This window comes from Heliangelus exortis, chromosome 1, assembly GCF_036169615.1.
Source record: "Heliangelus exortis chromosome 1, bHelExo1.hap1, whole genome shotgun sequence".
NCBI lineage: Eukaryota > Metazoa > Chordata > Aves > Apodiformes > Trochilidae > Heliangelus > Heliangelus exortis.
Window position 1 is genome coordinate 52,173,665 of NC_092422.1, and position 16,508 is coordinate 52,190,172.

A 16,508-nucleotide genomic window follows, 5' to 3' on the forward strand; every position below is an offset into this window, starting at 1 on the left:
ATTAGCTGTAAACTAATGATTACACAAAGGGCACCAAATGGCCCAGGACTGGCAGGTAGTTTTATCCATGTTTATTTCTGGGCTTCTTATTGATGTGTTATACCTTTTGCTTGAAAGATCTGTAGCCTTTGCAAGGTAAAGAACTGAGAAAGAATGCTGTATATTTTGAGTAGGTTGTAATGTACAGATGGAGTCCTTGCCAGTGTGAGGCACAATATGTGAACTGGTGACATTTTGGTAACAAAACCAAGATGCTGCAGCATCGTTCAAGATTTTTTTCTTTCAGTTGTCAGATTGTTTTCAACCTGTTAGTAGTAGAATTGATCTGTATGAAAACATGAAGTTTATAAACTCAAACTTAGAGTGTCTGCTATGCTGAACCTCATCTTAATTTAGAGGAAAAAAAAAAAAGTAGGTTTCATATAGAAGGACCGAACAGCGTCTTCACTGGTAGTTGTTACTTGTTGTGTTGGTCTCGTATCTAATTTTTTCTACCTGCTTTTTGAAAACTAGGACACAAGTTGACAGATCTGGAAAGAAGAGAACTACTGGCAACAGCAGCGTCTTTGTATGTGGCTGAACAACTGAGATCACAGCGATTCCTGGGGACTCCAAGGTAAGTTCATTTCTAGGAATTCAGATGTGCTGATGCGTTTTCTTAATGGCATCTTCTCATGCACGAGAGTTGCTGGTGAGAAACCACATGGGTTCTTATTATAGTCTGTTTTTTCTAAATTCAAATGAGCTGCAGCTTCCATTTCCCTGCTCACACAAGTCATACGTGATTATTTTTATTCTGCGTATTAGCAAACTAATAGGCACAAAAATGTGTTACAAGCCAGTACAGTAATTAATGCACATCAGGAGTTTCATTAATGCAAAATGTTGCTGCATTAGTAACTAACCACAAATTGAGCATCACAAATTTCCCATGTGCCTATTTGAAGTGATCTAAGCACTCTGGGATAATATGAATATTCAGCTACAGAGCTTTAAAATAGTGTGGGTTCATGAATAATTTGCTGCCTTCGTGTAGAACCTTAGTAGTTTAGGGTCTGATTCTAAAAACACTTTGACTGATAAATGTTGTAAGAGTCAGCACCTTGCTTAATGTATGTTTTTTGGTCTTCTTGTTTCCCACTCCCCCATTCTTTTGAGTAGAACCTTCTAGTAATCTAGGTGGTTCTGTTAAGTGGGCAGCCACTGCATTACTTTACTACACTTCTTTTCCTTTTGGATCACAAGGCTTTTTTCCTCCAGGATGTTGTAGCTTTTGTTGTCCTCTGGGCCATTACTGCAATGCTTTAGATATTCTATTAGAAAAACTGAATTTGTGAACCTTGCTTGGGTAGTTTGTGTTCACAGTGGCTGCATACAATGAATCCTGACTTCAGCATGGTTCTTTCTTCTTGGCCCTTGGTCTTTATTGTAGCTGTGTGTGTTTGTGTGATAGGAAAGTCAGAATGCAGTATAGACATTGTTTGCATTCCATAGCAGTGGTTTGACAGTGCATTATATTACAGATTTTACAATAGTCAGGAATAAATCAAAAGTGCTTTCAAGAAGTCTGTATTTTTATTTGAAGGCACAGATAAATAGTACCATATGGTGCTAAAAAAAACAAACAAAAAAACACAACACCAGAAATAATAAAAAAAAAAAAATAAGCAAACAAGCTACCAGCAAGCATAATAGCTTTATAATATATAGCATGTGTAGGGCTAGGCCTTTGCTTGCCCTAGGCACCTACAGGGGGAAAGCAAAGCACCTTTTTATTTCCTTCCACAAGTTATATCCTCCAGAGCAAATGATGTAAGGAGAAGAACAGGTACTCTGATGCCCTGTTCCCTAAATAGAAAATGAATGAGGGAAAATTGGGAGGAGCCTTGATTGTAGTTTTTATTGGCCAGCAGAGGAAGTTAAGTAGTCTGATACTGCTATAGAAAAGTAATGGATTACTTTGTATGTAGAGTAAGGATAGGAATTGTTGATTTAAGTTGTTGATTTAATTGTTGGTTTAAGTGATTTAATTTTCAAACTGCTATTGTGTTCCCTGCACTGATTTGAGATTCTTTCTGTGCTTTGTAAAATGTCCTGTTAATAGCAGGAAAAGGAAAGAAGTGTAATTCTTGAACATTCTCCTAATATTTTCTTTCTATTTCAAGCATTTTCATTCAGTAGTATGTCTCTGTGTATCTTAATAAAAAAGACATACAACTTTTATAACTGAAATGTCAAATATGTAAGCAAAGTATTGCACTGAGCTGTTGGGCATGGTCATTCATTGCTGTGCTGCATCAGGGAAACAGATACACTCCTGCTTTGAAAAAAAATTAGCTTTTAAAAATTCTTCAAACCTAACTTTCTGCATTCTAGAATGAGAAGAGAAGGCTTATCAGAGCCTGACTGCATGAAGTTTGTGTTTGGTAAGACTAAATTAGGGTCTGATTTTTCAGATTTTAAATGGTGGAGCTAACTAATATTTTCAGTGCAGGAAAGTTCACTTTCTCTTGCCATGATAGGGTGTACTTGAACTCAGCTCAGTTTTCAAAGGATGATCTTTTCTATCTGTTGTGACATATGCATCACTGGAATAAATTCTTCAGAAGCTGAGCCTTAAAATTTTTGTGAAGCGACATCTGAGTGTGGTTCTCAGTGAATAGACCATTGTTTCAATCCACGTATGTTGTTAAATCTGCTTGTCATAGTGATAGTAAAGCAGTCAGAGGCCAAATAAAAATGAGGTTAATGAAAAAGGCTTACTGGTATGCAACTTCTCCCCAGGGGAGTTGTCACAGCACCACGCCTGCCTGAGTTCAGGAAGAGTTTGGATGACACTCTCAGGCACATGGTGTGATTCTGGGGGTGCCCTAAACAGGGACAGGAGTTGGACTTGATGATCCTGATGGGTCCCTTCTAACTTGGCAGATTCTGTGATTCTGAGGAAATCCAAACCTGATAACAACACCCCTTCCCCAAAATCATTCCTCTCCTGCAGAAGAAAAGTGAAAGAAGAAAGGCAGAGAGAGGTTAAAGGATTGTGCAGTGTCCTGGACAGCGAGTGGACTCCCTCTAGGGGGGATTGAGGACTGTGGAGCCATACAAGTTACTGCAGACCCATCAGGGATTCCTCACAGCATCTTCTTAACTTACCCAAACTGTTCCTGACTTGTTTTTGAAGGTGTTTCGTGTCAGGGGTACTGTTTAGGAAGTAGGATTGTGGCCATAGAAAGCACATCTTTATTGGTATTACTGCAATCTGTTTGAAAAATATTAATAATCAAAAAGTTCAGAGTAGGAACCTGTGCTACTGGCAACAAATCAAAAAGACCAGTTGTAATCTTGGCTGTGGTTCATTGTGGCAGAACTGGGTGTTCAGAGTCTGTGAATTTTAAATCCATGTTGGAGTATGTAAGGGGATTGTACAGGCTGCATGTTCCAGAGTTGATCCATAACATTATCTTAGTGGTCTGGAAAACTGCATCACCATATTGATGATCATCTACAAAATTTCAGCTCTCTGGCACTATTTGTTGACAGCACATTTTTTTCTTTCGCAATGGAGGAATTTTTGTGTAAACAATTGCACTGAAAAGTAGTAATTTGAAATCATGCATTATTTCATCTAAAGTTATCACAGTTGCCAAATAGACTTTTTTTTTTTTTCCCTTCTCCTGACCTTTTGTTTTCTTTTCCTTTTTGGGAGCCTTATTTATAATATGCATTCTTTTCACAATGTAGGGGTATTTTGAGTTCCCTTTTCCCTCTACAATTTATTCAGCCAAGCTCAGGATTGTTATTTTAGCCAGGTAGTTAAAGAGAAAGAACTGTGGTTGGAAGTCCTGTTGGTTGGCTTGTCCTTTCACTATCAGTGCTACTGAGACTGTGATCAGATGAAATGGAGCTGAACCAGATAAGGAATTGCTGTCCCAGCCTGCTCCTCCTTTGCCTTTTGCTTCCTCCTCATCCAGATCTGCAGGCAAAATTTTGTGTGTGGTTGTTTTCTGCTCTGGTTCTGCTAAAATGACCCATATTAGCCCAAAACCAGATATACTTTATTTTAGATGATTGTGACAAAACCAGGTGAAGTATTCATGATATGAAAATATTGTGGGAGAGCTACAAGGGTGGGAATGTGTAACAGGGAGGAAGAGATGGGCAGAGGATGGCTTGGAAAAGGGACTCAGACACACTTTGCACTGTGCCACAGATCAGACTTGTAGCAGCCTCATGATCTGTGTGTGTGAGATATTTGCAGGGATGTGACCAGAAAATAGGTATTCTGCAATCCCTTGGGTGGCTTGAATCGACTATGAGGTTCTTGCTGGAATGTACTCTGATGATAAGGGAGCGATTGCCTTGTTAGGATCAAACACTCAGCTTTCTTCAGATGACCCCTGTAGCAGGATTCTTTGTTGCAGAAGTTTGTGTCCTGTTGAGGTTAATACGGGCCACAAGCTGAAGGCCATTTTGCTTTTCCTGTGTTAGAATAAATTGTATTACGATTTGGGAAGAGCACCCACAGGTGAGTTTCCATTATTTGCATTGTTGTGTATCCCTGGCCTCACCAATGATCTTCTATAATAAATTTGCCAACCTTTAGCTAGAAAAGCTGCTTAAGACATGTGCATGCACAGAATTGCAGAAATATGGACATTTACTTCTGTTACGCAATCTAATATTTAAAGCAAGTTTTTTTCATGTAGCTGGTTATCTAAGCAGTTTGCATGGGAAAAATGTGTGGTGGCTTTCTTTTTTGTTTAGTGTTTTTGTTTTAATAAAAAAGATAATTAACTAATGAAAGTGCATGGTATTTTGTGAGCCAGATACTCATGTGAACATTTCACCATGATATCCAGATAACAGGGACACGTATTTCCTACAGGAAAGAGCCATGAATGATTGATGATTGTTTCATTGTTCAGCTTTCGGTTATTTTACCTAGGGCTTTTCCTACTTACTCTATAGTACAGTTTATTGTGAAACTGGTGCCACCCACAGCTGCTGAACAGATTTACAGCATCTAGCAAAATCCCAAGGTCTTCTCGACAGACCTCGGTCTTGTTTCAAGTGGAAACATATTTTGGCTGAAGTCAATCCAGCTTATTTTACGTCTGTTTGATCTAGTTAGCCTTTGAGACCAAAAATGATGTTGTACAGTTGAATCTTCCCATTTTGGCTTCAGACTTGTTTTCATTAGTGGGTTGGGAGGGGAATAGGAGAGTGACTCTCCAGGTGTGGCTACATCATGCTATCTCATGGGTCTACTAATGTGATGTTTATACTGCTAAACCCAATTGCCTGCAGCACTTCCTATGTGTTGCTTGTGTTGGCTGCTAAGTATATTTTCCTAATTTTTCTATGGGTTTTACCCTTTCATCATTTATGACTTGGAAAAAAACAGTGAGGCATGCCCATATTACCTGATACTACATGCAAAAACATGGTGAGACGTTGGAAAATGTTTTATATTGCTAGCAAAAAACCCTGAAGGTTTTTCTTGCTCTCCTGTGGTTTTAATATAGAAAACTGGGATTAAGGAGTCTTGAGTTAAACACCTAACTGTTCTTGTGGGACCTTAGAGAAGTCAGTTGCATTGGGACTCAGCTTACAAAAAGACAAAATGGCCTTAGTACTTTACTACATTATTGAGGTTTTGTCAAGATTTATTTATCAACACGTGTAAAGTATTCTGAGACCTAAAATGGATGATGTTTTCTGAGCGTAAAATAATACTTTCACAGGAAGGGTAAGTGTGTAGTGAGTAATTACAGATAAAATACAAGGAAGTTTTTGTCAAGTTCTGAAGTAGGCTTGGCTGAATTTTTATATGTTGGAAAATTCTAAAAATCCAGGGGTCCAGCTCAGTGAGCGTAACACAATTGGTGAAATGCAAGAAGAGAACTGGATATATTTAGCTTTTTAAATAATTTATTGTAGGTTTGTGTCTAGGTTGATTTGATACAGATGCATTGACATGTATCCTTGGGTATACTTATTAGTGACAGTTTGGATGTCTGCCTCGCTTCCATGTGGCACGAATTGGGCAGTGGGGGAAGTGCTCAGAGAGCAGTGGAGCCCGGCACCTCTTGAGCGTGCTTGCTCTCACATAGACTACACCTATTACACTGCTGGAGTCTGGGATGGAGCCAGCTCTTTGCCAGCCTAGGGTTTCCCCATATGGAGGGATAGTCAGCTGCCCAATAGGAGAGCTTTCTGGCGTTCTTGCACTGCTGGAGCAGCACAAAATAAGAGTATGTTACATTAATTTTAAGAAGGAGGATGATGTGAGGAAAATTCACTGGAGTCATCTGAGCTGGATGCTCGGGAAGAGGGAGAATTCCTACTTGCAGCAGGGTCACAGGCAGCACTGAATTGTATCAATTGCATGATGTGATTTTTACATTCCTCCTCCTTCAACTACCATAATAATATGAACAGAGTTATTGTAAGTACAGGTAAATATTTATACAATGCATTACCCTACAAATATTCTCTAGTGTGATATAAAGATAAACCACTTTGTTTTCATTTGGTAAGGATGACTTAAGTCCAGCCTGCTTGAGGCTTTCTTCATTCCCTTGCTTTGGAGTTAGGCAGTCATCCTTAGCTCGTGGCAGTAACGCTCTTATCCTCAGTGGTTTATTCCCCTGGTCAACAAGTCAAGCATTCTTTTCATGTTTTATTGGTATGACTTTGAAAGTTCTTGATATGTTTATGTAACTACTGCAACTTCAGACCATTATTCTGCTGTGTGGTTTTTTTCTGTCCCCTTAGACTGATAAGGTACTAAGACTCTGTTCTCCCTTTTTTCTTGTGATATCCGTGTTTGCAAGGGGATGGTCTGATTGTGCCAATCATCTCTTGTCTGTCTAGGTGTTGCTTAATGTTCTTTTCACCTCTCTTAAATATTTATTTATTTTTTTCATAATCTTAATCATGGCTAAACCATCTGCTCTGTAATATTCTGTCTATCTTTAAAATCTGGTATAATTTACTCTTCTACGATGTTCAGTTGCTTATTACAGAAAGAGAACTGTGTGCTAAAGACAAGTAGATGCAAATATGTAGAACAGGTGTTTCTGAGCAGGGAAATGAATTTCAATGTAAAGTATAAAAGCTGAAATGGGACATTTCATGGTAACGTTTGTGATTGTTTCTACAGAATTTATATATAACTTTTTCTTTCATTTGGATCAAATCAATGTAATCAGAATTGGTAACGTAAGTAATATACGGTATTTATGTAGTCTTTTGAAAGCAGAGACATCATTTCATATGATTAATGAACATATATTGCAGAAACAGAATCATCTGTTAAGAAATTTTCATAGCCTGTCATCCCCATGTACTATGCACTCAGGAATCCATGCTTTTTCAGTCTTTAGAGCTAATAAACATTATGAAATCATTCTGAGGATAATAATTACGAGAAGTTTAAACCTTGCTGAGCATCTCTTAGGAAGATCCTCAGAGCCAGTGGCATTCCTATTGCTGAGGTGATTGCTGGTGGGAAAGCCATTTTATACAGTAAGTGCACCTGGCTAAGTCCCTGTTGGTTTTTTTATTTATTTTCACCATGTCTGTTGAGAAAACAACAGCTGCTATAGGAGCCTCATAACTTCTGTGACTCCTTTTCACTTGAAGCTGAAACTTGTATTTACATATTCCTGGCTGCCATATTCCTGGCCCTTTCTAAATCTGTCCCTTTTCTCATCCTTGCTTTGCTTATGACCTCTTCTTCTTGAAGAAGCCTCTCTTCATCACAAAACCTCTTTCTTTGCTTTTTTTGATCCTTTTCTAAACAAAAGTTTTTCCTCTCATGCAGATTTATACCTCCTAAATAACTTTTTAAATATTTTGTACATGGAAATAGTATATGCACGAAACTGTAGAACTAACAAGGTGTGCACTAATCTCCACGTACTTCATTTTTACAGCTATTTTCCACATAGTCTTTCCCCTCTCCATCTGTATATTTTATTTGGAATTTTGGAGGGCAGAAGTGAAGTTGTATTGGGGGTTTTTCTGTAAGGGCAAAGTTGTTCTTGACTTCGAATTATTCCACGTGAGAAGTTTAACCGATGTGTTTTTCCTAGGATTTTCACCATTAAAAAAGATAAGTAAAACCATCAGGACCTTACCTTGTACAGTTCCTTGAGGGAGTGGTTGTGTCCTGCTGTTTGTTTGCATAGTGTGTAGCTTATCCTGGATGCTGTTGCTACAGAAATGTTGTCAACAAAATATATGGGAAAAAAAAAGGTTTCTCCTTCAATATTGTCTGCATACTTTTACATGTGTCTTGATTTGTCCATTCTTTAGCATGCTTGGTTCATTCATGGTTCACAAAGGCTGTAGTTAAATATAAGATATTGATTGAAGGGATAGATAATTCATTTATACCTTTGTTATTGAGTATTACAATTTTCAACCGTTTCTTTTTCCTTTGATTCAGCTGCGAAAGTGGGATGGGACACAGAATGGCCTCATTATTGTAGGAGTATTTCTCTGTTCCCTGCAATGATTCCAAAAGCTCTTGCACACTTCATCAGTATTATTGTAATTCTTTGGCTGCAGGATATTTGGCAGCTGTTGCACCCCACTGGCAAATCCTATTCAGACTTCACTTCCATTCACCATTGCCATTGGAGAATTGATTTCTCTCTCCTCTGCTCTAACCTTTCCCAATTCATTTTGGATTGTTCAATGTGAAACATTTTAATTTCATATCATACAGCCATTCAGCTCACAATCCTTTTTTAACCTGTCACCAGGGTAACAGCATAGCATGCTTTCTTTAGGCAATCAAGTTTTTATTTCACATGCTTAATGTTGCATTAAATGTTTGCATTTTGTTTAACCCTCTTAAATACTTTGAACTGGGGATATATTTTGCAGGGTAATGAAGTCTCTGATTTCAGTGTCAAGTCTTCACAGAAGCTGCCTTACTTAAAATAAAAAATAAGGAATCAGAAGATGAATGCAGTAATGAGAAGATTATTAATAAAACCCCAAATGGCTCAATGAGGCATCTGTAGACTAGGAAAAATATTTTACTTCTGGAAAAACCCTCCAGAAGCTTATAGTTTAATCTTTAGAGCTACACTTTTGGATTACTTTTACCTGTAAATGCTTGTAATCAAATTAATGCAAATATAGGATTAATCATAAAATAACATGACTTTAAGTAGTGAAATGTCTGGCCTATACCTGTCAGCCTGCTTCAGACTTCTTGCCAGATGTGTGTGTGTGTGTGTGTAACTGTAAGCTGAATTGCAAGTGATTTATATCCATAAAAATTAGAACTTAATGGAATGATGCAACTGATAAAAGAGAGAAGGAATTTTTAAAGTGTAAACCATCATGGCATGAACAAGAGACTACATTCACATTATTGTAAATGAGAATAACACTGAACATAGAGCACATTACCAATGATGGCTAAAAAAATAAAATTAAATGGACATTTTCGTATCTAAAAGAGCAGTGACTTAATATATTATCTATGACTTTACAGAACAAGTCATATTTGTCTTGGTGAAAGAATAGGACCAGCTAGATTTTGCCCTCACTGTTTCATTGGAATGGAAGAAAAAGTCTAATATATGTTCTTAAAATACGCAGAATTTCACATTGTATGCCTATTATTAGAGTGTCGTATTAATGGATTTTTATTTGTTGCATTCTATTCTTAATTATATAGGTATAAAAGGTGTGGGGAAAAGTATTTAATTTTAATATAAGTGAAGTTTAAGAACATGTAATTGAAAATGGGTCCTGACTATGCTCAGTTCTAATGAAATAAACCCACTATAATTGAGACACCAATAATATGCGTTTTAACTCTTTGGAATGCTAATTTTACAAAGCTTCTCATTTGCAAAATAGATCATATATATCTAACATTGTTTAAAAAATCATATGCATAATATTTGCATTAGAGTACTAGCTTGGAGTGTTTGGGTTTGCATTTGATACAGCTCTTTTTTTTTTTTTTTTTGAGGAGGCAGCTGGTTGTTATAGATCAGACCCATAGAGTTGACTTTATTAAAATTTTTCTTCAATGGTATATAGCTAACTATAGAAGGATAGAAATAAAATTTCTTCTGTTAATTTCCAAGCTTTCTGTCCAGTTTCCTTTCCTTCCAAGTTGTACTATAAGCTACCAAATATTATTACCTGCCAAAAGAAGTTTGGCAGTGTTTTGTTACTGAATTTTGCCAAAAGGAGCCAAACATATGGTAACAGTTAATTTATTGGTTCTTCTAACCTCAAGGGAACTCTTACAGAGAGTATATTACCTTTTTATCTAACATATTTTAAATAAAAGAGCTGTTGGCTTGAAATTTGATATACCAGTGTAGAAGCTGACCTTCAGTGTGGTTATGCTCAATTCAGTCTTGTTTAAGGGTAAGATTAAAAGTGTAAACATGTAAGACTGAGCTAAGGCTTCTTTCTTTTCAACTTTTAGAGAGGCAAGTCACTTCTGCATAGTTATAGTGTGTGAGTGTATTTTAACTGGATATATTGAAGAAATGAGTCCTGCCTTTCTCTAAGGAGTCTGAGAGAGCACTTTCTTGATCTGACATTTCCTAGGGTGTGTGTTACCAAGTCAGGCTAAAAATAAAGAACGTTTTTTGTTTCTTTACATGTAAGACCACAGGGTTTTTTGTTGCTCTTCAGCAGTGTAAATTTGTCTAATGGGAGAATTCTGAGAGGTAACATTTGCTAATTGTGCTGCTGTTCACTCTCTTGGAGTTCAGCCTCATGTCTGAGACTTGCTCAACTCAAGATCAGTGATCTGCTGCCTGCATTAGAGTTTGCCCTCTTTGTTCTGCTTAGATACTGTATTTTTCATCTAAGTAACTGGTGAATCATAAAAGAAAAACTACATGGGTATGCCATCACATTTCAGATAGAATATTTGAGATTAGATGGTGCTTTAAATAAAAAACATCCTCCTTTTTTTGGCTCATATTCAGTATTCAAAGACCTGGGTATTTTTCCGTGTTACTGAGACTGCTCAGATGGCTTTTGCTTTTCTGGTTATGGATGATTCTTTAATATCTTTCACGGGCCATTCTTGGTGGTTTAGTTCTCTGTTTAATTAGATGTGGTGCTTGGAGTTTGTTTTGGCTGTGGCTTCCCTTTAACCTGTTTCTTCAAAGCCCCTGGTGTGAGAAAGACTGGGCAGGAAAGAACTGTGCAGGATTCGGTTCTTTTGAAACCAGGAATGTTTACCCATTGACTTAGAAAGCAGATGATGACAGGTCTTTATCCTGTATCTCTCTGATGCTTAGTAAAATTAGTCTTGCTGCAGTTAGTATTGCTGCAATACAAATAACTTATTTGCCTACTGAAATTCAGGTTTAAAAATCACCTCAAAAAATCTGGAGTATTTGTTAAATTTTATCCTTCCTAGGTTTTAATCTCCTGTCTTTACCCTAGTGTTGTCATATGTGTGTCTAATGATTCTCTCCCTGCCAAGGGTGATGACATCTTAGTCATACAGTAATGTTTTTTTCTCCAGACCCTGCTGCCCACTCTTCTACCAGAGACTGAAATTTAAAGCAGGTCCACTTCTGGCTACACTCAGCCCTTAATGTCCTGAGACAAAGAAGATACCATAAACCACAAGCTTTTCTGTGTTAGTTTCCTTGAACCTAGTGAGAGCACTTTTAAATTCTACATTTTCCCCACAGCCCCCTGCAGCAAATCCTTTTTTCTTGGTACTTGTATCCTCAGGCAAATAACAATCATTTTAAGATGTTTACTGATATGAAGTCCACCTCTTCTAGCTGTTATTTTTTTACCCTTTGATCTCGGACATCTCATGTCTGGCTGTACTACAGGCTTCCTTTTCCTAAGTCTTAACACCTGTTTTAAGTGAACCCTTCTGAGTAAATATAATGAATCTTTTTTAGTGGTTTTTAAAACCTGTTAGTCCTATGGCCATTTAAGCTATTTTGATTAGTGCTAATTGTCTTGGTGAAAGGCAAGGAAGGAGAAGGTACTTGTAGTTAAGTACACTGTAGAATTGTGACTACATTCTTATACTTTATGCCTTGTATACCTTTTACCTTATTTAACTGTCTGCTGTTGATCACTGAATATTGCAGTAGATGGCCATTTTTATGTCCCCATGCTGTATCTATTGTGATTCTCTGAAAATAAGCAGAAGGAAATCTAAGATAGTGACCTACTTTGTGTTCAACTTCATGCAGCTGTGTTACTGCCAGTCCTTGGGTCCCTCCCACCTTCACAGCCTGGATTCTCTACTTCAACTTGAGTAAGCAGAACTCTTAGCAGTCAAAGGTCTCTTATTAACACTGAGCATGAGGCACGAGGTTTTTGTCCTTCACAATCAACCCTAGTTTAACTAGTAATTTGTTCTGAATATCTTTCTGATGTGTATAACTAGCTGCGTAGGAAACGTACACGCATTTTTTTTCTTATTTGCTTTCTGCACTTTATTTGTGAGACCATAATATGAACAATTACAGGATGACAGGTGTCCTGTTAAAAGGCTGAAAATACATGGATGGCAAATAGAGATTTATCTTTTGAATACATATGACTTCATTTAACAATTGGAGCCTGGGTTTATGTGGCCCAGATTCATTGTGTTAGTAAGGTAATAAGTACAGGTAGGCATCACCTAAAGATTGTTCAGGCTATCAAAGGTCTAAGTTGTTGTGAACAGCTACTTTCTCTTTACATCAGTAGCCAAGGGAAAAGATGATTAATATCAGATGGCCCAAGCTCACTGGTGTGAACTCCATGTGTAAGCTGAAAGTGCAGTACATGTGTTGAAGGTAATGGGAGTCACTGGAGCTCTGCTATATGCTAAAATTGTCTAGTCATGAAGAATTAGTGCTTATTGAAGATAGGCATGTTTGATGTTATCTAATATAATTTTTAATGAATTCTTGGGGTTGTTCTCATATGCTATTTTTTCTTCTTTAACTTAGCAGAATTAGTAGCAATAATTAGTTTCATAGGAATCTGTGCACAAGAAGTAGAGAACAAAGCTTTAGAATCCATGAAACATGTCATGTTTCTTGCATGTTATGGAGAGGAAGTAGCTGTCACGTTGGAAACTGGTTCCAGTTCTGGAAACTGATTTGAGTGCCTCTTTCCAAATCCTCTGATCACATTTGTCTGTGGTAGATACATCTCTGAGATTTGTGCTGTTACCCAGCACTAGAACCTCTGTATGCAGTAAAGAAGCATCTATTTGCAAAGCTACCCACTATCTGGCAAAATATACTGTTTGTACTTCTGAGCAGTATAATTTTGTCAATTCTAGGGGGACTGACACATCAGAAGGGAAGTGTAGTAAGTCTTAAGTGAGAGACCTATATGAAACTACTAAACACAGGAAAGGTATCATTCAGTATGTATTTCTTGATAATAACCTTAAAAAGATACTTGGAGTTGATGCTATATAAGAAGATATTTTCAGGTTTTTTCTCAGTTTGTTGGTAGTTTTATTTACTTAATATAATTTATAATTCTTATTACATTGCTCAGTGTGTTCCCCATGGGTCTTAAAAAAGGGTAATATTCTTACTCCCAGTGCTACTGCTAAATTTCCTCAGAGGTGGCATCCTCTGATGTGTTTCCTCTCTGTCATCTTGCTCCTGATCTGGTTCTTGATTAAGTTGAGCAGGTGCCAACAGGTTTCATTGTATTTGGTCTTATAGATTTTATTCTTGAAAGAAATGCTGTGTTTTAATCAGATGTTACTGCCTTTAATTGTGGATATTGCAGTCTATGGGTGTATCTCTGTGTATCTCTGAATATAGAAATGTGTCTACATTTTTTTTCAGTCTTACCCTTGTATATTACTGATAGAGAAAGAATTGTGTGTTCAAGATCATAGTCATAGAATGTCAGGTTGGAAGGGATCTCAAGGGTCATCTGGTTCAACCCTTCAGTCCATCATCAGCAAGCTTGCAGATGACACTAAGCTGGGGGGGAGTGTGGATCAGCTGGCAGGCAGGAAGGCTCTGCAGAGGGACCTGGACAGACTGGAGAGTTGGGCTGATTCCAACGGGATGAGGTTCAACAAGGCCAAGTGCCGGGTCCTGCACTTTGGCCACAACAACCCCATGGGGAGCTCCAGGCTGGGCACAGAGTGGCTGAGAGCAGCCAGGCAGAAAGGGACCTGGGAGTCTGGATTGACAGGAAGCTGAACATGAGCCAGCAGTGTGCCCAGGTGGCCAAGAAGGCCAATGGCATCCTGGCCTGTATCAGGAACAGCGTGGCCAGCAGGTCCAGGGAAGGGATTCTGCCCCTGTACTCAGCGCTGGTGAGGCCACACCTCGAGTCCTGTGTCCAGTTCTGGGCCCCTCAGTTCAGGAAGGATATTGAGGTCCTGGAGCAGGTCCAAAGGAGGGCAACCAGGCTGGTGAAGGGACTCGAACACAGATCCTATGAGGAGAGGCTGAGGGAGCTGGGGGTGTTCAGCCTGGAGAAGAGGAGGCTCAGGGGAGACCTCATCACTCTCTACAACTCCCTGAAAGGAGGGGGTATCCAGGGGGGGGTTGGTCTCTTTTCCCAGGCAACTCTCAGCAAGACAAGAGGGCACGGTCTCAAGTTGTGCCGGGGGAGGTTTAGGTTGGACATTAGAAAGAATTTCTTTACTGAGAGGGTGATCAGGCATTGGAATGGGCTGCCCAGGGAAGTGGTGGATTCTCTGTCCCTGGAGATATTTAAAAAGAGCCTGGATGTGGCACTCAGTGCCATGGTCTGGTAACTGCAGCGGTAGTGGATCAAGGGTTGGACTTGATGATCTCTGAGGTCCCTTCCAACCCAGCCAATTCTATGATTCTGTATCATATAATTGTTTATATGATATGTCTTGGCACCCCTTCAAACTGAGAATTAAAACTTCCCAAAGGTGGGGGAATCCACCACTTGCCCTGGGAGACCATTCCTATATCTGACTGTCCTCATAGTGAAAAGTTTTCCTCTTGTGTTCCATATGAATCTCAAGGTCTTATTATGTAACAGAATAGAGAACAGACACAGTACTGGAATCTCTGGCCAAGATTGTTTCAAAGTGGAAGTTTTAAATGTCAATCTGATGTATATATTTTTTCCTCCAAATTGGCAGAATGATTTGTCAAATGTGCTGTGCTTATTGCTTTCAACTGAGAGGATATGGCAGATGCTAAGCACTTAACATAACTCTTCTTTACTGGGGCAACGAAAAAATGAGCTTTGAGCCTGAATTTAAGTATGAAGTTTTTGTTTTCTTTTTAAATTATGGCCCAGTATCTAAATTAAATACTTGAGGTTATGATTTTGAGAGAGTGTAATTGCAGAAATTATAATTAAGATAAAAGTATATTTATGTGAATAACAGATTCTACAGTATCTAATCTAGCTGTTGGTAGGATGTGTACTAGTACCAATGGATTTCTAGTTTGTGATGAGGAGCTGATACACTCACTCTACATATTTGACTTTTATTTAGTCAAATCCAGTCCTGTGCACTGAATGCCTGTTTGTGTCTGGAGTGTGCTGGGTGCATTTCTGGAACCTGGTTTCTGACAGCATCTGACAGGAACCTGGTTCCCATGTCCTCAGCCTGTTCTGCAGTGTGATCCAATGTGTAGAGTAAGTACAGATGATGAGGATATTTTCCTTTGAGAAGTACTACTGATCTGAACTAAAACACTGGTGTTCTTACACCTACTATATGTTGTCTTCATTACTTCTGAGTTATCATGCACTCCAGAACTACTTCTGAAAAAGTGGGTGAGTAATTGAAATTCTAAATTCTGAGAAAAAGGATGGTAGATGAAAGCAGCAAATGTGTTTTGAATGCAGGGTTACTGTGGTTAGTGGCAATTTAGTTTAAGATTCGTAGGCTACAAGTCAGGCATCTGCTGGTGTGAGTAGAGCAAGAGTAATATGGCATTTATCTGGAAGTCTAAAAAATAGAGTACAGAAGGTTTTCTTATGTGCGAATGTAAAACTGAATGGCTGTTACCTTGTCATACTTATCAGTAGTTAACCTTTTATTTATTTCACCTCCATGTTAGTATCTGTAGTTTAGAGATTGCTTACTACTTATGCACAGGAAACCTGTAACATTCTAAACTTAATAGAAAATGAAAAATAGCATTTTTTGAATGAAGGTGCAGGAAGCAAGCTGCCCAACAAACATCCCAATGCCATCATGTTGTATGGAAGAATACAGTTGCTAATGGGTGATGTGAAGGAACTGTGGCCTTCCTACTGTAGCACAGTGTTCCAAAGCTCCTTGAGCATTAAAAGAAAGATAATTATTATGAGACTGTTCTCAAATATCTACAAAGTAAGAGAATTACTGTTTCCTTGTTCAAGGAAATGCATGAGAAGTACAGAAGAAGAGTTTGTAATTTTTCTTATATGGGTGTATTATTAGTAGTAGTTTTTCCAACTGCCCAAAGTTGGGGAAAAAAAAAAAAGCATGTTATAGAGAAACACTGTTGTGAATTTAAATACTGCAATGG

General features: G+C 38.2%; 1 protein-coding gene across 5 annotated transcripts in view; it reads left to right on the top strand.

Moving 5' to 3' along the window:
• PCCA (propionyl-CoA carboxylase subunit alpha) overlaps positions 1-16,508 on the top strand; it is a 281,260-nt gene that overhangs the window by 142,815 nt on the left and 121,937 nt on the right. For all 5 annotated transcript variants that reach the window (XM_071742501.1, XM_071742507.1, XM_071742515.1 and 2 more), the window contains one exon: positions 514-616. In XM_071742501.1, coding sequence (XP_071598602.1) covers positions 514-616 — 103 coding nt within the window. The remainder of the gene's footprint in view (positions 1-513; positions 617-16,508) is intronic.